This window comes from Scyliorhinus torazame, chromosome 1 (genome assembly GCF_047496885.1).
Source record: "Scyliorhinus torazame isolate Kashiwa2021f chromosome 1, sScyTor2.1, whole genome shotgun sequence".
NCBI lineage: Eukaryota > Metazoa > Chordata > Chondrichthyes > Carcharhiniformes > Scyliorhinidae > Scyliorhinus > Scyliorhinus torazame.
In genome coordinates this window covers 38,329,958-38,357,910 of record NC_092707.1, presented here as the reverse complement: position 1 = coordinate 38,357,910, position 27,953 = coordinate 38,329,958, and the positions used below count along the sequence as shown (strand labels likewise).

Here is a 27,953-nt window from a genome sequence, read left to right as displayed (position 1 = left end):
AGCAGCCCACAGGAAGTTGAAGAACAGATAAGCACATTCTGGATAGAGGTTGTTGTAGTGGGAAACATTAATTTTCCTCATATTGACTGGAAATCCCTTAGGGTTAGGCATCCGGATGGCAAGGAATTTGTTAAGTGTGTCAAGAAAGGTATTTTGGAACAATGGGTGGGATTCTCCCCTACCCTGCGGGACGGGAGGTCCCGGCGCCGAGGCGTGGCGTGAACCACTCCGACTTCAGGCCGCCCCAAAGGTGCGGAGTCCTCCGCACCTTCAGGCACTAAGCCGGCCCCGGAGTGGTTTGCGCCATGCCGGCCGACGGGGAAGGGACTTGGTGCCACGCCAACCGGCGCCGAAGGGCCTCCGCTGGCCGGAGCGAGTTGGCGCATACGCGGGAGCGCTAGTGTGAGCTGGTGTCATCCCAGCGCATGCGCAGGAGGGGTTCATCTCCGCTTCGGCCATCGCAGAGGACCACAATAGAGTGTCCTCACGGCACAGGCCCGCCCGTGGATTGGTGGGCCCCGATCGCGGGCCAGGCCACCATGGGGGCACCCCCCGGGCCCAGATCACCCCGCGCCCTCCCCCGAGGACCCCGTAGGCCACTCGCGCAGCCAGATCCCACTGCCAAATACCTGGTGTAACAGCCAGCGGGGGCAGGATTCATGCCCCCCCCCCCCCCCCCAGCGATTCTCCAACCCAGCAGAGGATCGGAGAATCCCGCCCCATATGTGTATAGTCCGACTAGAGAGGGGATATACTGGACGAAGTACGAGGGATGAGCCTGGCCAGGTCATCAAATTTGCAGTGGGGGGAACATGTGGCGAACAGTGACCACAATTCCATAAGCATTCGGATACTCATGGAAAAGGACAAGTGGTTTCCTCGGGTTAAGGTGCTAAATTGGGGAAGGTTAACTAGAACCAGATTAGGCAGGATTTGGAGGCTGTTGTTTGGGAGAGGCTGTTTGAGGGTAAATTCAAATTTGGCATTTGGTAGTCTTTTAAGAAGGAGTTGATGGGACTGCAGGACAGGCACCTGCCAGTGAAAAAGAAAGACAGGAAAGGCCAGATTCAGGAACCGTGGATGACCAGGGAAATTGCGAGTCTGGTCAAAAAGGAAAAGGATGCATAGATGAGGTCTAGGCAACTAAAAACAGATGAAGCACTTGAAGAATACAAGGAAAGTAGAAAAGAACTCAAGCAGGGAGTTAGGAGTGCAAAAAGGGGTCACAAAATGTCCTTGGCAGACAGGATTAAGGAGAATCCCGAGGCATTTTATACGTATATTAGGAACAACAGGGTAGCTAGAGAAAGAGTTGGTACACTCAAGGACAAAGGAGGGAAATTATGTGCAGAACCAAAGGAAGGAAGTGAGATCCTAAATGAGTATTTTGCATCGGTATTCACAAAGGAGAGGGACATGTTGGTTGATGGTGTCTCAGAGGGATGTGTAAACACTTTAGAACAGGTTGTTATTATGAGGAAATATGTGTTAGGTGTGTTAAACGGGCATTAAGATAGACAAGTCCCCAGGGTCAGGTGGCATCTCTCCCAGATTGCTGAGGGACACAAGAGATGAAATCGCTGGGCCTCTGGCAGAAACCTTTGTTTCCTCGTAGGCGACAGGTGAGATCCCAGAGGATTCGAGGACAGCCAATGTTGTCCCTGGATTGAAGAAGGGTAGCAAGGATATCCTGGGTAATTATAGGCCAGCGAGCTTGATGTCAGTGATAGTGAAATTGTTGGAAACGATTCTCAGAGATAGGGAGCAGGATTCTCCAAGCACCACGCCGGGCCGGAGAATCGCCGCAACCGCGCCACGCCGCCCCGACACCGGCACGCGATTCTCTGAGGAGCAGAGAATGGGAGCCATTTGCGCCAGTTCGTTTGGCGCGGTGCCGGTCGCAGGCCGCTGTCCGCAGCTGGGCCGCCGATTCTCCGGCCTTCATTGGGCCGAGCGACCACGCGGAAACGGCAGAGTCCCGCTGCCGCCGTCCACGCCTGCTCGCAGCCGACGGGAACTCTGCGTGCAGGGTCGGGGGAGCGGCCTCTGGGGGCGGTGGGTAGGGGGTCTCCTTCACCGGGGGGGCCTCCAATGGGGTCTGGTCCGCGATCGGGGGCCACCAATCGGCGGGCCGGCCTCTCCAACCCCGGCCCTATTTTGTTACGCGACCAGCCCCTGAACCCCAGCGCCATGTTGCGTCGGGCCCAGTGCGGTGAGGAAATCGCGGGTTTGAGCGGCGCCCAGTTGGCGCCGGGAAGGGACGCTGGAGCGGCGTGAACCGCTCCAGCGCCGGGGCCAGAATTGATAGTGCCCACACCCGCTTCGCGCCATCGTCAAATGCAACTGCGTTCACGACGGCGCGGACACTCTGCCTCCATTTCGGAGAATCCCGCCCAGGATCTATGCACATTTGGAAGTGAATGGTGTTATTAGCAACAGACAGCATGGTCTTGTATGAGGGAGGATATGTCTCACAAATTTTACTGAATTTTTTGAGATGACAAAAATGATTGATGTGAGAAGGACTGTGGATGTTGTCCACATGGATTTCAGTAAAGTATTTGATAAGGTCCCTCATGGCAGGATGGTGCAAAAGATTAAATCACATGGGGTCAAGGGTGAACTAGATGGATTCAGAACTGGCTTGGCCATAGAAGTCAGAGGGTAGCAGTGGAAGGGTGTTTTTCTGAATGGAGGTCTGTAACTTGTGGTGTTCCGCCGGGATCAGTACTGGGACCTCTGCTGTTTGTAATATATGTGAATAACTTGGAAGAAAATGTAGCTGGTCTGATAAGCAAGTTTGCGGATGATACTGGGCGGGATTCTTCCGCAACTGGCGGGGCGGCCCGTACAGGCGGCAAGAGCGGCATGAACCAGTCCGGCGACGAGGCACCCCGAAGTTGCGGAATCTTCCGCACATCCGGAGGCTAGGCCGGCGCTGGAGGGACTGGCTGCCGATTGCCGGCGCGAGTTGGCACATACGCAGGACTGCCTGCGTGTTCTGGCGCATGCGCAGAACACGCCTGCGTGTTTCCTGCACATGCGCGAGGGGTTTCTTCTCTGCACCGGCCTCTATAAGGCTCCGCCATGGCCGGCGCGGAGAAGAAACACCCTGCGCATGCGCAGGCCATGGCGGAACCTTATAGAGGCCGGCGCGGAGGTAAAGAGTGCCCCCACGGCAAAGATGGGCCCCGATCGCGGGCCAGGCCACCGTGGGGGAACCACCCCGGGGCCGGATCCCCCCGCACTCCTCCGAGGACCCTGCTAGCTGCCCTCTAAGCCAGGTCCTGCCGGGATGGACCATGTCTATTTCACGCCGGCAGGACTGGCCGAAAACGGGTGGCCGCTCAGACTATTGGGGCCCGGAGAATTGCAGGGGGGGCTGCTCCCAACGGCCCCCGACCGGCGCGGCGTGATCCCCATCCCCGCCCGAAAATCGGCGCCGGGGAATTCAGCAGACGGCACGGAGCGTCGGGGAGGGATTCACGCCACCCCCCGGGGATTCTCCGACCCGTCGGGGGGGTCGCAGAATCCAGCCCCCAAGTTTGCAGGGCAGCACGGTAGCATAGTGGTTAGCACTATGGCTTTACAACGCCCGGGTCCCAGGTTCGATTCACGGCTTGGGTCACTGTCTGTACGCAGTCTGCGCATTCTCCCCATGTCTGCATGGGTTTCCTCAGGGTGCTCCGGTTTCCTCCCACAAGTCCCGAATGACGTGCCATTAGGTAATTTGGACATTCTAAATTCTCGCTCTGTGTACCCAAATAGGCGCCGGAATGTGGCAACTAGGGGTTTTTCACAGTGACTTCATTGAAGAGTTAATGTGAGCCGACTTGAGACAATAAAGTTTTGCACTGAGTGCTGAATTTGGTGCATTTGAGTGCGATAGTGAGAGTTTGGTGACCGAGGGATATAAGGCTTCATTTTTATCTAAAGTTTAGTCTTTCTTTTATTTAGTTAATTAACTTAAAAGTTGCTGTTTGGTTTAGAAGAAGGTGAATTTTCAATAAGCTTGAAACAGGCTTGTACTTGTAGGCACTTGCAGCTGGAGCTTGTTAATTAGTTAATTGGATTAGGCCAGTTTTCAGAGGCTAGATTCACAGTATAAAAGTGATCCCCTACAGTGCTGAATTTGGTGCATTTGAGTGCGATAGTGAGAGATTGGTGACCGAGGGAGTATAAGGCTTCATTTTTATCTAAAGTTTAGTCTTTCTTTTATTGAGTTAATTAACTTAAAAGTTGCTGTTTGGTTTAGAAGAAGGTGAATTTTCAATAAGCTTTAAACAGGCTTCTACTTGTAGGCACTTGCAGCTGGAGCTTGTTAATTAGTTAATTGGATTAGGCCAGTTTTCAGAGGCTAGATTCACAGTATAAAAGTGATCCCCGACAGTGCAGACTTTGCACTGAGTGCTGAATTTGGTGCAATTGAGTGCTATAGTGAGAGTTTGGTGACTGTGGGAGTGCTGAATTTGGTGCAATTGAGTGCTATAGTGAGAGTTTGGTGACTGTGGGAGTGCTGAATTTGGTGCATTTGAGTGCGATAGTGAGAGTTTGGTGACCGAGGGAGTTAGGTGAGGAGGGAGTAAGGTGCTCCTTTCATTTTCTTTCCGACATTTCTGCAAAGAGTGCGAAGAGAGCCAGGAGTTTACAGAAAGTGTAGCTGACTGGGAGCAGGGTCGGAGGGCGGAGATCTAGTTAGTCCACACGGCAGCTATATTCTGTCAGGTAAGAGGGGATGGAGGCTAGGCCAGTTACATGCTCCTCCTGTAGGATGTGGGTGGTGAGGGATACCACCGGTGTCCCCACTGACTATACCTGCGGGAAGTGCACCCAACTTCAGCTCCTCAAAGACCGTGTTAGGGAACTGGAGCTGAAGCTGGATGAACATCGGATCATCCGGGAGGCAGAGGGGGTGATTGAGGAGAGTTACAGGGAGGTAACCACACCCAAGGTACAGGACAAGAATAGCTGGGTTACAGTCAGGGGGAAAAAAACAAACAGGCAGAAAGTGCAGGGATCCCTCGTGGCCGTTCCCCTTCAAAACAAGTATACCATTTTGGATGCTGTTGGGGGGGATGACCTACCGGGGGAAGGCCCTAGCGGCCAGGTCTCTGGCACTGAGTCTGGCTCTGGGGCTCAGAAGGGAAGGGGGGAGAATAGAAAAGCAATAGTTGTAGGAGATTCAATGGTTAGGGGAATAGATAGGAGATTCTGTGGTCGCGAGCGAGACTCCCGGAAGGTATGTTGCCTCCCGGGTGCCAGGGTCAGGGATGTCTCGGATCGTGTCTTCAGGATCCTTAAGGGGGAGGGGGAGCAGCCAGAAGTCGTGGTGCACATTGGTACCAACGACATAGGTAGGAAAAGGGGTGTGGAGGTAATAAATAAGTTTAGGGAGTTAGGCTGGAAGTTAAAAGCCAGGACAGACAGAGTTGTCATCTCTGGTTTGTTGCCGGTGCCACGTGATAGCGAGGCTAGGAATAGGGAGAGAGTGCAGTTGAACACGTGGCTGCAGGAATGGTGTAGGAGGGAGGGCTTCAGGTATTTGGATAATTGGAGCGCATTCTGGGGAAGGTGGGACCTGTACAAGCAGGACGGGTTGCATCTGAACCAGAGGGGCACCAATATCCTGGGAGGGAGGTTTTCCAGTACTCTTCGGGAGGGTTTAAACTAATTTGGCTGGGGAATGGGAACCGGATTTGTAGTCCAGCAACTAAGGTAGCCGATATTCAGGACGCCAAAGCGTGTAATGAGGCAGTGGGGAAGGGAACACTGAAAAAGGAGAGTACTTGCAGGCACGGAGAGGGGTTGAAGTGTGTATACTTCAACGCAAGAAGCATCAGGAATAAGGTGGGTGAACTTAAGGCATGGATCGGTACTTGGGACTACGATGTGGTGGCCATCACGGAAACTTGGATAGAAGAGGGGCAGAAATGGTTGTTGGAGGTCCCTGGTTATAAATGTTTCAATAAGATTAGGGAGGGTGGTAAAAGAGGTGGGGGGGTGGCATTATTAATTAGAGATAGTATAATAGCTGCAGAAAGGCAGTTCGAGGAGTATCAGCCTACTGAGGTAGTATGGGTTGAAGTCAGAAATAGGAAAGGAGCAGTCACCTTGTTAGGAGTTTTCTATAGGCCCCCCAAATAGTAGCAGAGATGTGGAGGAACAGATTGGGAAACAGATTTTGGAAAGGTGCAGAAGTCATAGGGTAGTAGTCATGGGCGACTTTAACTTCCCAAATATTGAGTGGAAACTCTTTAGATCAAATAGTTTGGATGGGGTGGTGTTTGTGCAGTGTGTCCAGGAAGCTTTTCTAACACAGTATGTAGACTGTCCGACCAGAGGAGGGGCAATATTGGATTTAGTACTTGGTAATGAACCAGGGCAAGTGATAGATTTGTTAGTGGGGGAGCATTTTGGAGATAGTGACCACAATTCTGTGACTTTCACTTTAGTAATGGAGAGGGATAGGTACGTGCAACAGGGCAAGGTTTACAATTGGGGGAAGGGTAAATACGATGTTGTCAGACAAGAATTGAAGTGCATAAGTTGGGAACATAGGCTGGCAGGGAAGGACACAAGTGAAATGTGGAACTTGTTCAAGGAACAGGTGCTACATGTCCTTGATATGTATGTCCCTGTCAGGCAGGGAAGAGATGGTCGAGTGAGGGAACCATGGTTGACAAGAGAGGTTGAATGTCTTGTTAAGAGGAAAAAGGTGACTTATGTAACGCTGAGGAAACAAGGTTCAGTCAGGGCATTGGAGGGATACAAGATAGCCAGGAGGGAACTGAAGAAAGGGATTAGGAGAGCTAAGAGAGGGCATGAACAATCTTTGGCGGGTAGGATCAAGGAAAACCCCAAGGCCTTTTATACATATGTGAGAAATATGAGAATGACTAGAGCGAGGGTAGGTCCGATCAAGGACAGTAGCGGGAGATTGTGTATTGAGTCTGAAGAGATAGGAGAGGCCTTGAATGAGTATTTTTCTTCTGTATTTACAAATGAGAGGGGCGATATTGTTGGAGAGGACAGTGTGAAACAGATTGGTAAGCTCGAGGAAATACTTGTTAGGAAGGAAGATGTGTTGGGCATTTTGAAAAACTTGAGGCTAGACAAGTCCCCCGGGCCTGACGGGATATATCCAAGGATTCTATGGGAAGCAAGAGATGAAATTGCAGAGCCGTTGGCAATCATCTTTTCGTCCTCACTGTCAACAGGGGTGGTACCAGGGGATTGGAGAGTGGCGAATGTCGTGCCCCTGTTCAAAAAAGGGACTAGGGATAACCCTGGGAATTACAGGCCAGTTAGTCTTACTTCGGTGGTAGGCAAAGTAATGGAAAGGGTACTGAAGGATAGGATTTCTGAGCATCTGGAAAGACACTGCTTGATTAGGGATAGTCAGCACGGATTTGTGAGGGGTAGGTCTTGCCTTACAAATCTTATTGAATTCTTTGAGGAGGTCACCAAGCATGTGGATGAAGGTAAAGCAGTGGATGTAGTGTACATGGATTTTAGTCAGGCATTTGATAAAGTTCCCCATGGTAGGCTTATGCAGAAAGTAAGGAGGCATGGGATAGTGGGAAATTTGGCCAGTTGGATAACGAACTGGCTAACCGATAGAAGTCAGAGAGTGGTGGTGGATGGCAAATATTCAGCCTGGATCCCAGTTACCAGTGGCGTACCGCAGGGATCAGTTCTGGGTCCTCTGCTGTTTGTGATTTTCATTAATGACTTGGATGAGGGAGTTGAAGGGTGGGTCAGTAAATTTGCAGACGATACGAAGATTGGTGGAGTTGTGGATAGTAAGGAGGGCTGTTGTCGGCTGCAAAGAGACATAGATAGGATGCAGAGCTGGGCATGAAGTGGCAGATGGAGTTTAACCCTGAAAAGTGTGAGGTTGTCCATTTTGGAAGGACAAATATGAATGCGGAATACAGGGTTAACGGTAGAGTTCTTGGCAATGTGGAGGAGCAGAGAGATCTTGGGGTCTATGTTCATACATCTTTGAAAGTTGCCACTCAAGTGGATAGAGCTGTGAAGAAGGCCTATGGTGTGCTCGCGTTCATTAACAGAGGGATTGAATTTAAGAGCCGTGAGGTGATGATGCAGCTGTACAAAACTTTGGTAAGGCCACATTTGGAGTACTGTGTACAGTTCTGGTCGCCTCATTTTAGGAAGGATGTGGAAGCTTTGGAAAAGGTGCAAAGAAGATTTACCAGGATGTTGCCTGGAATGGAGAGTAGGTCTTACGAGGAAAGGTTGAGGGTGCTAAGCCTTTTCTCATTAGAACGGAGAAGGATGAGGGGCGACTTGATAGAGGTTTATAAGATGATCAGGGGAATAGGTAGAGTAGACAGTCAGAGACTTTTTCCTCGGGTGGAACAAACCATTACAAGGGGACATAAATTTAAGGTGAAAGGTGGAAGATATAGGAGGGATATCAGAGGTAGGTTTTTTACCCAGAGAGTAGTGGGGGCATGGAATGCACTGCCTGTGGAAGTAGTTGAGTCGGAAACATTAGGGACCTTCAAGCAGCTATTGGATAGGTACATGGATTACGGTTAAATGATATAGTGTAGATTTATTTGTTCTCAAGGGCAGCACGGTAGCATTGTGGATAGCACAGTTGCTTCACAGCTCCAGGGTCCCAGGTTCGATTCTGGCTTGGGTCACTGTCTGTGCGGAGTCTGCACGTCCTCCCCGTGTCTGCGTGGGTTTCCTCCGGGTGCTCCGGTTTCCTCCCACAATCCAAAGATGTGCGGGTTAGGTGAATTAGCCAATGATAAATTGCCCTTAATGTCCAAATTGCCCTTGGTGTTGGGTGGAGGTGTTGAGTTTGGGTAGGGTGCTCTTTCCAAGAGCCGGTGCAGACTCAAAGGGCCGAATGGCCTCCTTCTGCACTGTAAATTCAATGATAATCTATGATTAATCTAGGACAAAGGTTCGGCACAACATCGTGGGCCGAAGGGCCTGTTCTGTGCTGTATTTTCTATGTTCTATGTTAATAAAGATTATTATTATAGGAGTCGCGGATAGTGATGCAGATTGTCAGAGAATACAGCAGGATACAGATAGGCTGCAAAATTGGGTGGAGAAATATCAGATGGAAGTTCGGGGAGGGTTCCCGTACCAGCCTCCCCGAACAGGCGCCGGAATGTGGCGACTAGGGGCTTTTCACAGTAACTTCATTTGAAGCCTACTTGTGACAAAAAGCAATTTTTATTTCATTTTTCATGGAATTTAACCCGGACAAATGTGAGGTGATGCATTTTGGTAGACCCAATTCAGGTGGGTGCTATTAAATAAATGGAAGAACCATCAGGAACACAGATACAAAGAGAGATCTGGGATGCAGGTCCACAGATCCTTAAAAGTGGCAACACAGGTGGAAATGGTGGTAAATAAAGCATATGGCATGCTTGCCTTCATAGGACGGGGTGTCGAGTATAAAAGCTCACAAATTATGTTACAGTTGTATAGAACGTTGGTTAGGCCACATTTGGAATACTGTGTCCAATTCTGGTCACCACACCACCAGAAGGACGTGGATGCTTTGGAGAGAGTACAGAAATTTTACCAGGATGTTGCCTGGTATGGAGGGTTTTAGCTATGAGGAGTGATTGTATAAACTGGGATGAGATGTGGCGATGAGGCTTTTCACAGTAACTTCATTTGAAGCCTACTTGTGACAATAAGCGATTTTCATTTCATAAAATTATGAGCGGTATAGATAGGGTGATCAGTTGGAGGCTTTTTCCATGGACGGAAATGACAATTACAAGGGGGCACAAGTTCAAGGTGAGAGGGGAAAGGTTCAGTTGGGATGTGCAGGGGATATTTTTGACACAGAGTGGAGGTGGCCTGGATTTCACTGCCAAATGAAGAGGTTGAGGCAGATACGTTTGCGACCTTTAAGACTTATCTAGATAGACACATGAACAGACGGGGTATAGAAGGGTACAGGTGTGGAGGGCAGAAAGGCCTGTTCCTGTGCTGGTTGTTCTTTGTTCTTTGAGTGTGGATGCCAAGTTGCTGGCTATGATTCTGGTCTCGCGGATTGAGGATTGTGTGCCGAGGTGATGTGGGGGACCAAACAGGATTCATAAAAGGGAGGCGTATGTCGGCCAATATCAGGCGCCTGGTAAATGCCATAATGATGCCCCCAAATGGCCAAAATGCGGAGGTGGCGGTCGCGATGGACGTGAAAAGGCCTTCGACTGGATAGAGTGGGAGGTGCTAGGGCGGTTCTGGTTGGGCAAGTAGATTGGATTTGATTTGGGTGAGTTTGGGGTACTTTAGAAGCAGAGGACACAATCTCAGACTAAAAGGTCAATCCTTTAAAACAGAGATGAGGAGGAATTTCTTCAGCCAGAGGGTGGTGAATCTGTGGAACACTTTGCCGCAGAAGGCTGTGGAGGCCAAATCACTGAGTGTCTTTAAGACAGAGATAGATAGGTTCTTGATTAATAAGGGGATCAGGAGTTATGGGGAGAAGGCAGGAGAACGGGGATGAGAAAAATATCAGCCATGATTGAATGGCGGAGCAGACTCGATGGGCCGAGTGGCCTAATTCTGCTCCTATGTCTTATGGTCTTATAGTGATGGCGCTTAGAGTGCCTCGGAACTGGAGGAAAATTGTGCGAGGGGTGGGGATGGAGCCCAGGGTGTCCCTATATGTGGACGACCTGCTGTTGAAAATATCGGACCCACTGGAAAGCATAGAGGGTATCATGGACATTTTGGTGACATTCAGCTGGTTTTCAGGGTACAAATTAAACATGGGAAAGAGTGGGATCTTCCCGATTCAGGCGAGGGGGCAGGAGAGGAGATGGGCTGGCTGCAGTTTAAGGTAGTGGAGGCGAATTTGAAGTGTCCAGGTGGTGCGGGATGAGAACAATTACAGAAGTTGGATCTGACTCGATTGGTGGAACAAATGAAGGGTGAATCTAAACGGTGGGATGTGCTCCGTTGTCACTGGCGCAGGGGGTGCAGTCCGTAAAGATGACTGTGCTCCCGAGGTTTTTATTTGCTTTCCAGAACCTCCCAATTTTTATCCCCAAGGCCTTTTTCAAGAAGGTCAACTCATTGATATTGGGATTTTTGTGGGCAGGGAAGGCCCCTCAGGTAAAGAAGGCACTGTTGGAGCGGGGGCGAGGCGGGAGGGTGGGGGTGGGGGGGTGGGTGGGTTTGCAGGTTGGCCTCGCCAAATTTAATGAATTATTATTGGGCAGCAAATATAGCCATGGTATGGAAGTGGGTAGTGGGGGAGGGGTTGGTTTGGGAGCAGATGGAGGCAACCTCGTGTAAGGGTATTAATTTGGGAGTGTTGTTGACGGCGCCTCTGCCGTTCTCGCTGGCCAGGTACTCCGCAAGTCCGGTAGTAGTGGCAGCCTTGAGGGTGTGGGGGCAGTGGCGAAAGCATTTGAGGCTTGAGGGAGCCTCGGTTTGGGCCCCGATCTGTGGGAATCACAAGGTCGCTCCAGGGGAACTGGACGGGGGATTTCAGGGTGGCGGGCGGGGATTGAGCGGTTTGGAGATTTGTTCGTGGAGGGCTACTTCCCAAGTTTGGAAGGACTGATGGAGGAGTATGAGTTGTCCAGTGGAAACGCGTTCCAATACTTACTGGTGCGGAACTACGTGAGAAAGCAGGCGCCGTCCTTTATGGAACTACGTGAGAAAGCAGGGGCTGTCCTTTCCTGATCTGCCTCCCCCAGGGTTGCAGAACAAGGTGCTATCGAAAACAGGGGTTGGAGAGGGCAGGGTGTCAGAGACATATAATGAATTGATGGATTGGGAGGGCGCCCCGTTACGAGTAGTTAAGAGAAAGTGGGAGGAGTTGGGGTGAGCTGAAGGCTGGGAAGCTTTGAGGAGGGTGAATGGGTCCTCCTCGTGCGCCAGGTTGAGTCTCATCCAATTTAAGGAAGTCCATAGGGCGCATATAACGGTGAGTAGAATGAGTAAGTCCTTTGAGGGGGTGGAGGATAGGTGTGCGGGGGGGTGGGGGGGTTGCGTGAATCATGTTCACATATTTTGGGCCTGCACAAAGTTGCAGGGATTTTGGCGGAGTTCATTGGCGTGATGTCAAAGGTACTGGAGGTGAAGGTGGTCCCGAGTCTAGAATTGGCAATGTTCGGAGTGTCGGAAGACCCGGGAGTCCTGGGGGTGAGAGGGACGGCGTTCTGGCCTTTGCTTCTCTGGTAACCTGGAGACGGAACCTGTTGGAGTGGAGGGACGGAGCCTCCGAAGTCAAGGGTAAGGGTGAGCGGCCTTCCCGGTTTCCTTAGGCTGGAGAAAATTAAATTGACCTCAAGGTGGTCGATGGAAGGGTTCGCCTGGAGATGGAAACTGTTTATTGGTAGCCTGTGGGTGCCAGGATGGGAGTGAGAGTCTGTATGCTGTGGAAGTGTGTTGGTTCTTCGTTTAGAGAATAGGCCGAATGGGGAAGTTAGGCGCACTCCCCCAGGTGATCTTACAGAGTGGCTTCCTAAATGTCCTCCTTCCTGAATGTCAGGCATCCTCTGCGGGGGGGAAGGGGGTGCGCAGTGCTTATCTGAGATCAGGCTACACTGCTCTGCCGCTAGTATCTTTTTTGTCATGGTTTGCAATGCTGGTCCATGTCTGGCATCATTTGGCTAATCCTGGTGCTCCTCTCTTTTGGTGGTTTCTTATCCTTACTTGGATAGGTAGTGTGCTGTTGTAGGTCCAGTTGGGGTATATTCGGCAGAAGTCTCAATTCCTGAGACTAGATCAGAATTCATGGACTTCCACGACAGCCAAAATGGAGCCGCATCTGGACCGATTCAGCAACTGTTCAGGGGCTAACACCGGCACCAAATAGAACACAATCGATTCCAATGAGAACTAGTGTTGGATTCGCAATTGACAAACAGAAGGCTGACAAGCTGCAGCTGCATATACACACTTCATCCCCACACACGCCATCACAGCCAACAAGATGGCAGCAAGAACAGCAGCCCACAATTCACCAACGCTGAGCTTGAGACCCTCTGGACCGCCGTGGAGGAGAGGCGGGCCACCCTGAACCCCAGCCCAGGAAGTAGGCTGCCAAACGCCGCCTTTCGCCGAGCCTGGGCGCAGTGGCAGAGACCGTCACCGCCGCCAGAAACAGTATCCGGACCGGCCTGCAGTGCCATTAAAAATAAAAAACTGCACAAACTTTTTAGGGTGGCCAGAGTGAGTAGGCAGCGCTGAGCCCTGGGTTACGGGGATAGAGTGGAGGTAAGGGTTTAAGTAGGGTGCCCTTTCCAAGGACTGGTGCAGATTGAAATGAAATGAAAATCGCTTATTGTCACAAGTAGGCTTCAAATGAAGTTACTGTGAAAAGCCCCTAGTCGCCACATTCCAGCGCCTGTTCAGGGAGGCCGGTACAGGGGGCCGAATGGCCTCCTTCTGCACTGTAAATTCTATATTCTTTGAACAGCCCCCGTCCCACACACCCGTAACCCCACCCCCCCGCACCAGGCCGAAACCGCATCCTCCACCACATGCCAGAACCATACCAGCCGCAATGGCCGGGAACCCTCACCACTGAAACTACCAGCTACCCACCCCCTGGGTTGCAAGTGTCGTCGGACTGTCTAAAACTGTGTTTTCTGTTTTCCCACCACCCAGGAGAAGGCTGCTCATAACGACATGGAGTGGGAGAAGACTGGAGAGGGACCCTGCAGCCCCTCACTATGGCAGACCGGCAGGCCCTGAACGTAGACAGCAGGTCCAAAGAAAGGGCAGTCGCCGGGCTGGAGATCGGCTTCAAGTGAGGAAGTGAGACCCCGCTGAGTTGCGGTTCCCCGTGCCACGTGTGTCAACACCACCTCCCCCCAACACCACCCTGACATCCCACTACACCCACTACTCCCTGGCCCTCGGTCTCATCATGCGTCTTGTCTTGTGTCTTGCAGGACCCACTGGTGATGGGGTGGACCCGCCTGGTGTCCAGCCGCAGCAACGGCCAGAACCTCGCGAGCCGATGTGGCACAGACCCAGAAGGTAGTGGCAGTCAATGGGTGATGTGGCGCAGTGCCAGACAGAGGTGGTCCACTCCCTCTGCTCTGTGGACACGGCCTTGGCCGAGACGGCATTACCAGGTGCCGGTTAGCCTCAGAATATAGCTATGCTCCCAACACCATCCCATAGGGTATCGGACACCCCAAGGTAGGAGAAGAAAATGGGACCTATGCCGGTGACTCCCGCAGGGCAGATGCCGGAACACCGCAGCACCTCGGACTCCTCCCCTCCTGTCCCTGGCGCATTTGGTGGGGAGCGGCCAGAACAGGGAGGCACCATGGCACCTATTCCTGCTGTCTGGGGTACCGTTAGCTGACACTGCCCTTGCCAGTAGTACACTCAGTGGCCCTCCGCCCATAGGTGCTACAATGGCCGTTGTCCTGGGTGGGCCGTGTCATGCCCTGCTGGTAGATGCCAGCCAGTTGGGGGGGTGGTGGTATGACGGAGTGTGGGGTGTGGGGGTGGTGGGGTGGAGAGTGGGAGCTGGGGTGCGGAGTGGAGGCACCCATACGACCAGTGGGACTTTGCAGAACCTGGGGCCAGGTGGGTGGTCAGTGGGGTGCGCAGCAAGATGGCTGACCTGCAAGCCGAGGAAATGGCGGCCCATGTCTGGACACTGCCCCAGTCTAGTGGGGGGTTACCCCAGCTTCACGGCCCGTCCACCGTCACCCCCCTCCCCATGTCCTGGCAGGGCCCAAATCCCCCATCCCAGCCAGTATCAGGATCAGCAGCCCACGGTCGCGCCTCTCCATGCCCTACCTCCTCTCTCTCCCTCATCAGCCATGGCGCCAGATTCACGATTTTTAAAGTGAACAAGTGAACTTCGCCATCAGGAATTCGCCCCGGTGGAGGTGGAATATCGTGGAGTCCCCAGAGAATACTGGGTGAGGCCCACTAATGATTTGCCGAGGGTATTTACTGTACATGCAGAGTGGAATACATTGAAGCCGCTGTCAAGGCACCGGAGAATTGTGATTTGGCATGAAACCGGCACCCACCACGATTTTGGTGTCAAAAATGATTCTCCACATTTCCCGATTTCCGGCATCAGCCAATGACGAATCCCGCCCATTGTGTCTCGGGAGATTTCCCTTCTTGCGTCGGGGGATGGGACGGGTGGCCTCCCTGCACGGCCAGTTGTTGAGTGTCTTGATGATTCTTCTTCTCCTTAGTGGTGGGCTCTCCTCAGTTGAGGATGATGTGAATCCTCTAGTTTCGGCGGGGCTGCATTGGACGTGGTTAGAGAGGAGTGAGGCACCAATGCTCCCTTACATGCCTCCTCCACTGGCCCCAGATCCGAAGGGCCGCCACCACTATCAGGCTGGTAGAGTACCGTGCTGGCGGAAGTGGCAGAGGCGCCGTGACCAGGGCTGCTAAGCTAGTGCCCCTGCACAAAGCAGCCTCCAGCCGCTCCCAAACGCACCCCGCACCCACCATCCATTTCCTTATCATCGCTATGTTGGCCGCCCAGTAATAGTTGCTGAAGTTCGGCAACACCAGCCCCCCTTCTCCTCTGTTCCTTTCAAGCATCACTCTCTTCACCCGCAGGAACTTCCCCGCCCATACAAATCTCAGAATAATTTTATTCAGCCTCTTAAAGAAGGACCGCGGGATAAAGATGGGGAGACACTGAAAAACAAACAAGAACCGCGGGAGAATCATTATCTGAACAGTCTGCACCCTCCCCGCCAAGGCGGGAGCGCATCCCACCTCTGGCCCTCCTCTCTCATTCATTCCAGCAGTTGGGACAGGTTGAGCTTATGCAACTTGCCCCAGTCCCGTGCCACCTGAATCCCCAAATATCGGAAACTCTCCCCCACTAGCCTGAATGGCAACTCCTTTAGCCTACTCTCCTGCCCCCTCGCCTGAATAACAAACAACTCGCTCTTAGCCATGTTCAGTTTGTATCTGGAGAACCGGCCAAGCTCCCTCAGGGTTGCCATGATACCGTCCATCCCCACCATTGGGTCCGATACATATAACAGCAGATCGTCTGTATAGAAAAAAAAAGAGAGGAGTGAGGCTTGTTGAGGCTTGGATTCGTGTTTTACTGACTCCTAGGTGTGAAAGGGTACGGGGCTGGGCCAGGTCTTGTACTGTGTTGGTATCCTGTTGCTCCCTCATGCTTGCGATTTTCCTTTTTCCCGGGATGTGCTAAGGGGCTGAGCAAGGTTTTGATTGAGCAGCTTCCTCCCTTTTCATTTTGGTCTTGTGGTGTGGGGTGTGTGCTAGGGGACCATAGGCTCATGGCTGTATCCTGGTTCCTATTATCCTGTGACCTTCTGCTTCTGCTTGATTCCTTTTTTATCCTCTCACGGCTAGTGTGTTGGGAGATGCTGACCACCTTGGTTACAATCCGAAACAATAGTATCAATATAGTATGAATATTTGCTAGTCTGCTCTGTACAAACGTGTGGAATGATGATCTTTCTGTACTATGTCCAAGTTTAGGGTTTTTGCTGCGCCTGGTAGTTATGTGTAAAATATTCTAGTGCCCTTGCGAATTATTTCTGTCATTTTGTGGGGCTTAAGAATTCATCATTGGTTGCTGCGAAGGAACAGGCAGGTCTCGTATCCTAGAAAAGGATGTCATAATGTGTTATTGATGCCTGTGATATAGCTGGTGCTGAGGGAGATATGTTCTGGTGCGCGCCTGAACATGGCGCTGAGATCTTATCCTGCGTTCAACCACTGGGTGGAAAGGTGTGTACCAGTTTGCCATGTTTTCATAGTATTATCCTCCTCTCCCTTATTCTCTAGTATATACATATAGAGGAACTTAGTTTAGTGATTGCACTGATCCAACTGTATTGTTGCTGTCCTGTCTTCTGTGCTGAGGTTTTGTTGCGTTGTTTGTTAAAATGGAAAAACTTCAAGAAAAATATATATTGAAAAACCTTTGTGTGCAATACTATGGGAGATCAGCTAATTGTTATGAAGTTTTGTATAAGCAATTTTTCTAACTTTCTAACTTTTTTAATACTCACCAACTTTCAGCTCGGTTTTCCATAAAGGATCGATCTTCTTCCTCTTTGTGAGTTTTAATTCAAGATTACTATGATCGTCTTGAATAAGTACTTCAAAGAATAGCTGCTTTGAATCCATGTCAATGTAATGAAATTTAAGTTCCTGCAACAAATATAATTGGTACTAATTTTTACCAAATTTTGTTTGTAAAACTGATTTACAAGCAAGCGTATAATGTACAAAAGAACTGCAAAAATGCAAAAGGTAAAATTTCGCTTGTTTAGAGCATACAAATTACATCCTTGCTGGGTGTGCAGAGGTATTAGGCCGTATTTCCATTTTAGGTACCCAAAGGTTCTGTTCATACAGGGGAGGGGGCGATTGTCATGTCATGGGTTATTTGCTCAACACACGTGCACTAAAGTGCGGTTCCACTCTGTGGCAGGCAAAATCCTCCCTCATTTTGATGCATATACTGGGCCTGACTCTGCTTCCAAGTTCAGAATCAATTTCACCAACATGGAGATGCTGAAGAAATCCTAGCATTACATAGTTGGTGTGGAAACCTTTCATAATGGATTTCAACTTCTTTTACTCTCCTTGCATCTAGGAAATCAGCATCCACAAGCTCCACAAAAAGGAATTTTTCCCTAATATTCTTTTCCTATCTTAAAATTGGGAAGATAAAAGTTCAAAATCTAAATCTTTGTACATTTTAAAACAAGTAGTCAAATTATTTTCTCTCAAATACTTGCAATATATTGCAAGCCACAAAAATCCAAAATGGAACAAGTCTGGTTTGCAACCCACGCACAGAAAATATTTCCTCCAAGGCACAGAAAAATGAGATTTGCAGTATCTGAAAGTGAATCTCACTTTGCACAATTTTGTTTCCAACTTCCATAAAGCTGAACAGAGAGCTCCCCCATAAAAATTAAATAAAGTCTCTTTTTCATCCCCAAGGTCTTAACATTTCTATTCAGTTCAATTTTCAACTTTCTCAGGTTTACAAGACAGCAACATGAGTAACATTTTCCAGAACACAACTTTCAATTGTACCTTATTCTACAACTTACTTCTGGTGTTATCAGAACATCTGCTGGGCTAAGTAGAGAATACTTTCTGCCAAAGTACAGTGATTGTATCTGTGAAGGATACTCGAGCATCGTAGATTGAGATTCCTGCATGTGAACTGACTGCAAAAGGAAAGATGAAACATTTTTTTGTAATTCAAAATCTAATGAGGAAAATCCTGCAAAACTATCAAATGCGATATATTTTGATAGTACCTGTATTATTGAGAAGTCATTTGGAACAACATAGATATGGAGAATTTGAGCATCAGTAGACGGTATTTGATAAATCATTGCCACGCTATGGAATGCAAACGGTGATTGTTTGTCAACAATAACCCCCATGAGAGAAAATGTTGGCACTTTTAATGCAAGATGAGTTTGATGAACTTCAGATGGTTTCTGTACTTGGTAAGAACGATCTTCCACATAGAAAATTGCAAATGTGTATCTTAGTTTTTTATCTTCATCTGTCAAAGAAATTGTACAATTTTACACAATCTTAGTTTGCTACCAAACATAATCTGCTCTACGAAGTTTACAACAATTAAATTCGTAAAAATGCGGATTCTAGTTACTTTGGCGAATATAATTTAACTTTTAACTCAGAAAGTATGCAGATACGTTTTGTTAAGTTACATTCTGGTTTGTTTCATGGGGCTGAATCCTCCACTCTGAAGTCTACGTTTAGAGGTCAGGGAGTGATTCCCGCTTCATGAGGCAAGGAGGGAATGCGATGACTAATCTTGCGTGATCTTGCACTGTTCATTGAATTACACTAATGAGCACCACGGTGAATTTCATGGCGGGGACGGTGTTATAACCTGCCGGATCCTATTGGCTGGGGATAGGTAGCACAGTGGATAGCACTGTTGCTTCACAGCTCGAGTCCCAGGTTTGATTCCCGGCTTGGGTCACTGTCTGTGCGGAGTCTGCACATTCTCCCGGTGGCTGCGTGGGTTTCCTCCGGGTGCTCCGGTTTCCTCCCACAACTCCCGAAAGACGTGCTGTTAGGTGAATTAGATATTCTGAATTATCCCTGTGTACACGAATAGGCGCCGGAATGTAAGCCTATTTGTGACAATAAAGATAATAATAATTATTATTATTATTGGTTATGTTATGGGCCAGGGTTTAGAGAACCCCAAAGTGTATCACGGAGTTCACTTGACCCACAGCTTTTAATAGATTGTGGTATGGGGAGCACATGGCCCACTCTACAGGTGTGGTACAGCAGAAATGGAAAAGTAATTTTTAAAGCAAAACAATGTTTATTCTATGAAATCAAGTTAACCTTTTTGAAACATGCAATGAACATCTTAGCAACCATCAATTCAAATATAACCCCCAAAGAATACAACACTAAGTAATCCTTAATAACTTCCCAAACATCCAGAAGACAGAAAAAACACCTTTCAAAAGAAGGACATTAGGTTTACATTCACTACTGAGAACATTTATAATTCTGAATTCACCAAATGATCAAGAGATAGTCTTTTCATGGCAGAGAGAACAACAGTACACCTGCTTGGTCTGGTTTCAGCTCCAACACTGAAAACTAAACTAAAACACACCCTGCAGCAAACAACCTAAAACAAAAGTAAAAAGCCGAGACAGCCCAGCTCCATCCACTCTGACATCACTGCAGTAATAAACACCCATTTCTTAAAATATTCTCACATCAGATATTTATATACATACCCATTTATAAACACCCATTTCCTAAAGGTACTCTCACATGACAGTTACCCCACGTTCCTTGTGGAATATGAGCTCCCCCAATGCGGGGGGGGGGGGGGGGGGAGGCAATCATTAGCAGTGCAACTGTATAAATAGAGCTGGCCAGTGTGGTGCCAGCTAGTGAGTGAGCCAGTAGTGAACAACTGGTACTGTGCACATATTGTTGTCAATAAAGCTACTTTCTGTTTGACTGTACAAACTCGTGCTGGATTCTTCGTGGCCCTTACAAAAGACAGGCAAGAATTTTTCATCCTTGCTGGTACCACATTGAATTGAAGGTGCGGACACCATATTTAAGGTGCACCCATAGAGCCATTCACTCATTGCAGGCCTGGAGCTCCAAAAGCTGTCTCCCAAACATATATCAGAGACAAAAGCAACCTTCAACCCCACGTTTCAGCGATGCCTCCCTGGATATTCTCCTCCAGGCTATCCAGAAAAGGAGGTACTATTTCCTCATGACGACAGCAGCAGCTTCTGCCATTGAACCACAGGAGGAGTTTACATGGTGAAAAGCACACATGGAGCCTAGAAAAGAACACGACTGCAGTGCCATAAGAGGGTGAATGATCTGCTGTACTCCGTCAGGGTAAGTGCACTATCTACTTTTACTCTCAGGTGGGCATCAGAGTTAGAAGGTTAGAAATTAAGAATTGTGCAGATGGATGTCACATTCATGTGGTTGTGATATCAATGGGAATATGTGCCAGCCACTTTAATCTCTAATCACATAACAGTTACAGGACAAACAGCTTATTTTTTTTGAATGTATTTTATTCCAAATGTATTTGAAAAGTTACAACACATAAAATATTCGCGAAACAAACTTCCCAACACACAACGATATGTTTGTACAAATCTTTCCCCTTTTTCACCCTCCCTCCCCTCAGCACCCTGCGATGAACTCCTCCTCAAACACGGTAATGAACATTCCCCACCTTGCCTCGAAACCCTCCGCTGAACCCCCCCCCCCCAATCCAGGTGATTATTATACTGTGAGACAACTGGTCTCACTGGACTCTGGCTTCCACACGGGTGTCTCCCCAAATTCCACTCTCGAAAAGACATGCGGTAGAATCTTCTTCCAAACAATGCTTTCCTTAGCTGTCTTCAGCGAGGATCCACTTCCAGGGTTTCGAACTCTCCTTTTAGTATTCCTCTGCCTTGAAATGCCACATACACTCAAGCTCACACACAATCTCTAAGGTATTCAACCAAACCAATAGAATGCTACTGCTTCGCAGGCTGTCATGACACCAAACTTTTGATTTCCCTCTGATGTCTAGTTCTTCACTTTAAATCTGGTTACTGCAGTTTCTCTTTAACTCCGAGCCCTTTCTCTGCTTTATCCTTGAATTCCAATTGACAGTATTTTTTTTCAAATTCCAGTTCCTTTGGCTTCAATCTTCTTATTCATTCCCTGGTTTCCAGAAATATCTATTCTTTAGTTTCTGGGACTTCCTTTCTTCCCATTACTCCATTTTCCTGCTTCTGCTGGAGGTGAAAGAGTGGTTTCCTCTCCAACTGCAAAGCTCCAACTGTCTTGGGTCCCGTTAAAACAACATTCAAAAGGTCTTTGTAACTTAAAAGTAGCCGATGGTTGCTTATCAACAGCTCAGACTTTCTTCACACTTTTTTGCATTTCACGGCATAAATTCCCTAAGCACAATACAGACACAGTTTGAAATTAAACAAAAAACCCCATACAGGCAAATATCTTTATTTAACATGGATCTCACTGGACTGTTAACATTTCTCACACTGAAGCACTAAATTAAACTCACTTAAATCTATACCTTATTTATAATATCCGACAATACAAACACAGATTGGTTAAAACTGCCTGTTTCTTGACAATAGGCATGTATGCTCCTGAACTGGTCATGCACCCACTTGATCAAAATCAATCCTTCTGTCTTTTAGCAGACAAGGAACAGAACAAAACTGTCCAAGATTGGAGGAGATACGGCCGAAAACCTAGACCTCACCTCCTTTGAGGAACAGAGTGCTGATTTAGCAAAGGAAAAGCATAACCATGTCAAACAACAAAAAGACCAAAGAATACAGCACAGGAACAGGCCCTTCGCCCCTTCAAGCCTGCGCCGATCACATGTTCTATCTAGACCAACCGCCTGAATCCTTCTATACCCATCTGCTCATGTGCCTATCCAGATAAGTCTTAAAGATCGCTCACATATCTGCCACAACCACCTCACTTGGCAGTGCATTCCAGGCCACCACCACTCTCTGCGTAAAAAACTTCCCCCACACATCTCCACTGAACCTATCCCCCCTCACCTTGAACTTGTGCCCCCTTGTAATTTTCAATTCCACCCTGGGAAAAAGCCTCTACCTGTGCACCCTAACTATAACCTACTAATTTTATAAACTTCTATCAGGTCGCCCCTCAGCCTCCGTCTCTCAAGGGAGAACAATCCTAGTTTATTCCATCTCTCCTCATAGCTAATGCCCCCGATGCCAGTCATCATCCTGGTAAATCTTTTCTGTACTCTCTCCAAAGCCTCCACGGCCTTCTGGTGGTGTGGTGGCCAGAATTGGACACAATATTCCAAATGTGGCCGAACCAATGTTCTATATAACTGTAACATAATTTTTAAGCTTTTATACTCATTCCCCATCCATTGGAGTCAAGCATGCCAAATGCTTAACACGATTTCCACCTGTGCTGCCACTTTTAAGGATCTGTGAACCTGCACAACTAGATCTCTCTGTGTCTCTATGCTCCTGATGGTTCTGCCATTTATTTTATAGCTCCCACCTGAATTGGATCTACCAAAATGCATCACTTCGCATTTGTCCAGGCTAAATTCCATCTGCCATTTCTCCGCCCAATTTTGCAGCCTATCTATATCCTGCTGTATTCTCTGACAATCTTCATTACTATCCGCAACTTCTGCAGTCTTAGTATCATCTGCAAACTTGTTAATCAGACCCGCTACGTTTTCTTCCAATTATATACAAACAACAGAAGTCCCAGTATTGATCCCTGCGGAACACCACCAATTACCGTAACAGCCTCCCCGAACAGGCGCTAGAATGTGGCGACTAGGGGCTTTTCACAGTAACTTAATTTGAAGCCTACTTGTGACAATAAGCGATTTTCATTTTTCATTTAATTACGTTCCTCTGGAAAAACCATTCGGAAAAACACCCTTCCACTGCTATCCTCTGTCTTCTATGGCCAAGCCAGTTCTGAATCCATCCAGCTAGTTCACCCCTGATCCCATGTGATTTAATCTTTTGCACCAGCCTGCCATGAGGGACCTTATCAAATGCTTTACGAAGGTCCATGTAGACAGCATCCACAGCCCTTCTCTCATCAATCATTTTTGTCACCTCCTCAAAAAACGTAATGATATTAATGAGACATGACCTCCCTCGTACAAAACCATGCTTCCTGTCGCTAATAACACCATTCACATCTAAATGTGCATAGATCCTGGGCTGGATTCTCCGCAGTCCGACGCAGTAATCACGCCGACGCCGGGGCAGAGAATCCAGTTTGTCGCCATAATCGGGCCCGCCTCCAGTTCGCCGATTCTCCGGGCACCGAACAACGGCGTCACCGATGAGTACACTGAGCCACAGGGGGCCCATTGCCAGAGACCCGCTCAGTAAATGTACGGTATGCATTGTTTGTACAGCATGCAAGAAACAATACTTTTCACTGTATACTAATACATGTGACAATAAAAAATCAAATCAAATCAAATAGGGCTGGGGAATGGAATGAACTAGGTTGCTCTATTGGGAGCCTATGCAGACACAATGGGCTGAATGGCCTCCTTCTGTGCTGTGAATAACAAACAAGAAAAGTCACCATAGTCCCAGATGTTGTTAGGCTGATTTCCCCTTTGAGGGGGAAAGCTGACTGGTGGTGATTTAACCTGAGAATCACCACACCTCAGGTGAGGGACAAGGCAGGCTTTCACAAACAATCTCAGGGGGTCAACGGTTATGGGGAGAAGGCAAGAGAATGGGAATGAGAAAAATATCAACCATTATTGAATGGCGGAGCAGACTAGATGGGCCGAGTGGCCTAATTCTGCCCCTATGTCTTATGTTAAGGGAACTGGACCTGTGCTGCTGGCCTTGTGCTGCATCAGGAACCAGCTGTCTAGCCAGCTGAGCTAAACCATCCCCCACAGAGTAGGTATGTCTCTCATGAGTACAGTGTTCCATCCTCTCTCCCGAGAGTCTAGCATGACTGCAAGTCACTGTTAAATCAAGGTCTACATCACTTATTATCGTACCTATTCCATTTACCCATCACACTACATTTCCCTTCCAAGTATTCTATCTATTTAACAACAGCGTGAAACTATATTTGAACTATTTACATTGAATTTTATAGCTCCAGATTTTATCCCAACTCCTACTTTTCCTTCTCTACACGCCGAGTCACTGTAATGAGGGTTTCACTCTCCCACAATGTTCTCGACTGTTTGGGAAGACATCTTGAAGACATGCGAGAATTCTTCTTTTTCTTGGAAATCATCTTCAACAGTGAAATGGAACAGCTTTGCAGGACTACTGGTAATCAAAGTGTAGTCTTCGGAACCACTGAAAGATATTGACTATGGGTCCTTTTTAAAGAAAGACTAAATCCAAGAGAGAGGTTGAAAGACATCAACATTTAAACTCTCTTGAAGTAGAAGAGAAGAAATTAGAAACCTTTCAAGGATTTTCTGCTCATTAAGACATATACTGGGAAAAGACCTGAGAAGACAAAGGACCTTCAGCTTCATTGAAGACTCTCATAGCAAAACATTCACTGCTGCAACAAAGGAGAAATATGTTTTGAAAATCTGAGATTCTAACTGGTTTATTAACACTATACGTAAAATAGATTAGAGTAGGTATGTTTCTTATGAGTAGTGTTTCATCTCCTATCTTGAGATTCTGGCTCATTACTGCTGATGTCACTGTTATGTCATAGTCTACATCAGTCATAACCTACTACTCTATCCGACGACACCCGTGTCTGAGGAGGATGCAATGTCATGATGTTCACCTGCAGCCTGCACCAGTGCAGGTCCAGTCACCTAAGTGGGTCAAAGTTCCAAATTAGACGTGTGGTCACATTCTGGTAAGCATATCACCGATACGTCCAACAGCTAACGAAAGCAGTGACAGTCAAAGGGCGGGCTTCTCCACTGCCCGTCACCGAAATCGCAACACAGGCGCCGATTTGACACCAAATTGGAATTCTCCATCGCCTCGACAGCAGTGTCAATGCATACCAGAATGCAGTACAGTAAAGACCGATTGTATATCATTAGAGGGCCCGACCTGGTATTCTCCAGGGCCTCTGCGATTCTCCTCCTCCAATGGACCGAATTCTGGATGGCGCGGTTCACTTGTGCTTTTAAAAATCGTGAAACCGGCATCGTGGCTGCTGAGGGAGAAAGGGGAGGTAGGACACAGAGGGGAGCAACTGCAGGCTGCCGGGCCGGATACTGGTCGGACTGACGGGGTTTGGGGGGCTGTCGGAGCCAGTGGGCAATGGGGGTGACGGGGGAATGGGCCGTGTGGCCGGGATGAAACCCCACGGGACAAGGGAGGTGTAGAGTCACTGACCACCATTGCCGCGGCCATCGTGCTGCACACCCCCGATCACCCACCTTAGTCCCTAGTTCTGCAGAGTGACACCTGTTGTATGGGTGCCCCCACCCCTCCACACCACCCTCTGCCACCCTCACCCATCCACCACCCATCAGCGGCCCACACAGGGCAACACCGAGTCGTCCCCAGGGGGGCCGCGATGCATACCCCAGGCGGGGGTAGTGCCGGCCAACATCGCCAGGGCCAACGCACACTGGATGCTCTGATCGCCTCCAGGTTCACCAAGTTGGGGTGGTGCAGTGGGGGGGGGGGGGGACTGGCCAGGGGCACGGACATCGCATCCCACGCCCTCACTCCCCCCCCCTGGCCACCCCCGCCTACAACTCCCACCCAAGTACATTCCTGTCACGCAACGGGGTGGAGGCCTTTGGGCGGCAATAACGGCGGGTCTGGTCCATGGGATGGATGACAATGACGACCCCACTCTGCGGTGAGCTCTGGTGCTCCACGTCGTTTGACAATGTCAGACTCCTGTCCGCAGTCACATTTTTAACCGACCACCTGGGTGATCCCTGCATGTGAGCTGGCCATTCCATCACACAGTGCCATCGAATCCCTGGAATGACGGTGGTGGAGACAGTCCAAGGATGTGGGGAGGGGGTGTGGAACCCAGGTGACTCACAGGGTCCGCCCAACCCCCATCAACATGCGTCCATTCCCCCACACCTACGTGACAAAGCACCGAGACGGTTGCAACAGTGGTAACAGCTCATTAATGTGAATAAATATTTACAGATTCGTACCCTAGCCCCTATAACTAAACAGTGCTCTGCACCCGTGGAAACTCAACTGGTGTCTAACTTCCTGGCCTTATAGGCCCTAAAGCTATGCCTAGGTGGTTCCCCAGATGAAACAATCTGCTGTAATTCCTGCCCTACGACCTGGGTCCCCCGTTGGTGGGTATCTTCTGACGTGACTTGGCCTGAATGGATACAGGTGACGTGGTTCTGCCCTGTTCTACCCACTGCCCAACAGATGCACCAGGGACAGAAAGGGGGGAGGGAGGAGTCCGAGGCGCAGTGATGGTCTGGCACCTCCCATGGAGGCACCGGTACAGGCCCCATCACCTCCTCCTCCCTCAGGGTGCCCGATGGCCCCATGGGACCGGGGTGTGAGTGGAACCATCCCGAGGCACCCACAGCCCCTGGCGCTGCTATTCCTGGAGTCCCGCGCTGGTCTCGACCTGGGTCCACACACTCAGGGCCATGGCAGGCGCTGCAGAGGTCCTCCAGCCGATGGCGACTGCCCATCCCAGGTGGCCCCCACTCCAGCCTCCCAGAGGGGAGCTCCGAGGAAAACACGATCGAGACGTCACAGCTGTCATCCCACCCCCCACCAGCACAGATACACAGACCTCGGTGAGAAATATTAGTGGTCAGGCCTATGGGGCACAATCTGGCGAGCACCACACAGTTGCTGATGCACATCAGGTGGAGACAGTAACACCCAAGTGAGTGAGCAGTCAGAGGTCTGCTAGATTCCAGAACCCAGCTAAGTCCCAACCTGATGCTTAGCCTTGGAAGAGATAATCCAGGAGCTGATGGAGATGATAGGGAGCAGTTAGGACATTCAGAGGGAGATGTCAGCGACACTCCAGCAGATCCACGGCTGATTGGAGGAGTCCTATAGGCTAAAGGTGCAGGAGATGTCGCCGGCAAACCATGGCACCGAGGCCAACACTGAAAGGGTGGCAACCGCAGTGGAGAGCCTGATGCACAACGTCGGCACCATTAGTGAAGGTGTCCAAGGCTTCGCGCAGTAGGTGACGGCCATGGCTGAGGGTTTCGGCAGAATGTCCGCCTCGCTGGGGGATGTGATCCAGTACCAGGCTGACCTTGATGAGGTGCTGTGGGAAATGTCCCGCTCTCAGATGGGAATGGGTGAGGTGCTGCGGAGCTTGTCCCAATCGCAGATGGGCATTGCCAAGGCACTGCTGAGCATGTCCCAGTCACTGAGGAGCATCACAGCGCGTTGACACGATGGTGCAAACTATGGGGAACCGCCAAGGCTGACCGAGCCAGATGGTGCAGGGGCAGCTGGAGCTCAAACCAGCTGCCCCTCCGTCCAAGGTGAACCCCAGGGCCCTATGGACACCGAGCAGGAGCAGAATGCGGAGTGTCAATTCAGACCTGTCCCATGGAGTGGCAACGGTAGCCACCAGCTCCCCCGAGTTAACCCCTCGGAGAGCCTGCGTCTCGCAGCCAGCACGTGCACAGGGCGGCAAGGCTGTGCATGTGCCGCCGACAAGTGAGCTGGGGCCCTCTGTCCCCCAGAGGACGCCCGCCAGGGCCATCGAAGTGACGGGATAAGGTAAGCAGCGGCCGCCATCACCTCTTAATCTTTATTGGTGTCACAAGTGGGCTGGCATTGACGCTGCAATGAGGTCGCTGTGGGGGTCCCCTAGTAGCCACACTGCAGCGCCTGCACAGAGGGAGAATTCAGAATGTTCAATTCGCCTTACAAGCACGACTTGTGGGAGGAAACCGGAGCACCCGGAGGAAA

The 27,953-nt window shown here is 49.5% G+C and overlaps 1 protein-coding gene across 1 annotated transcript in view; it reads right to left on the bottom strand.

Annotated features, from left to right (window-relative positions):
- The window catches only part of LOC140413697 (NACHT, LRR and PYD domains-containing protein 1b allele 2-like), a 163,859-nt gene that overhangs the window by 99,122 nt on the left and 36,784 nt on the right, over positions 1–27,953 (bottom strand). Inside the window, exons 3-5 of the mRNA XM_072500926.1 lie at positions 18,282–18,535; positions 18,069–18,188; positions 17,013–17,154 (exon numbers count right to left, since the gene is read on the bottom strand). Coding sequence (XP_072357027.1) covers positions 17,013–17,154; positions 18,069–18,188; positions 18,282–18,535 — 516 coding nt within the window. The remainder of the gene's footprint in view (positions 1–17,012; positions 17,155–18,068; positions 18,189–18,281; positions 18,536–27,953) is intronic.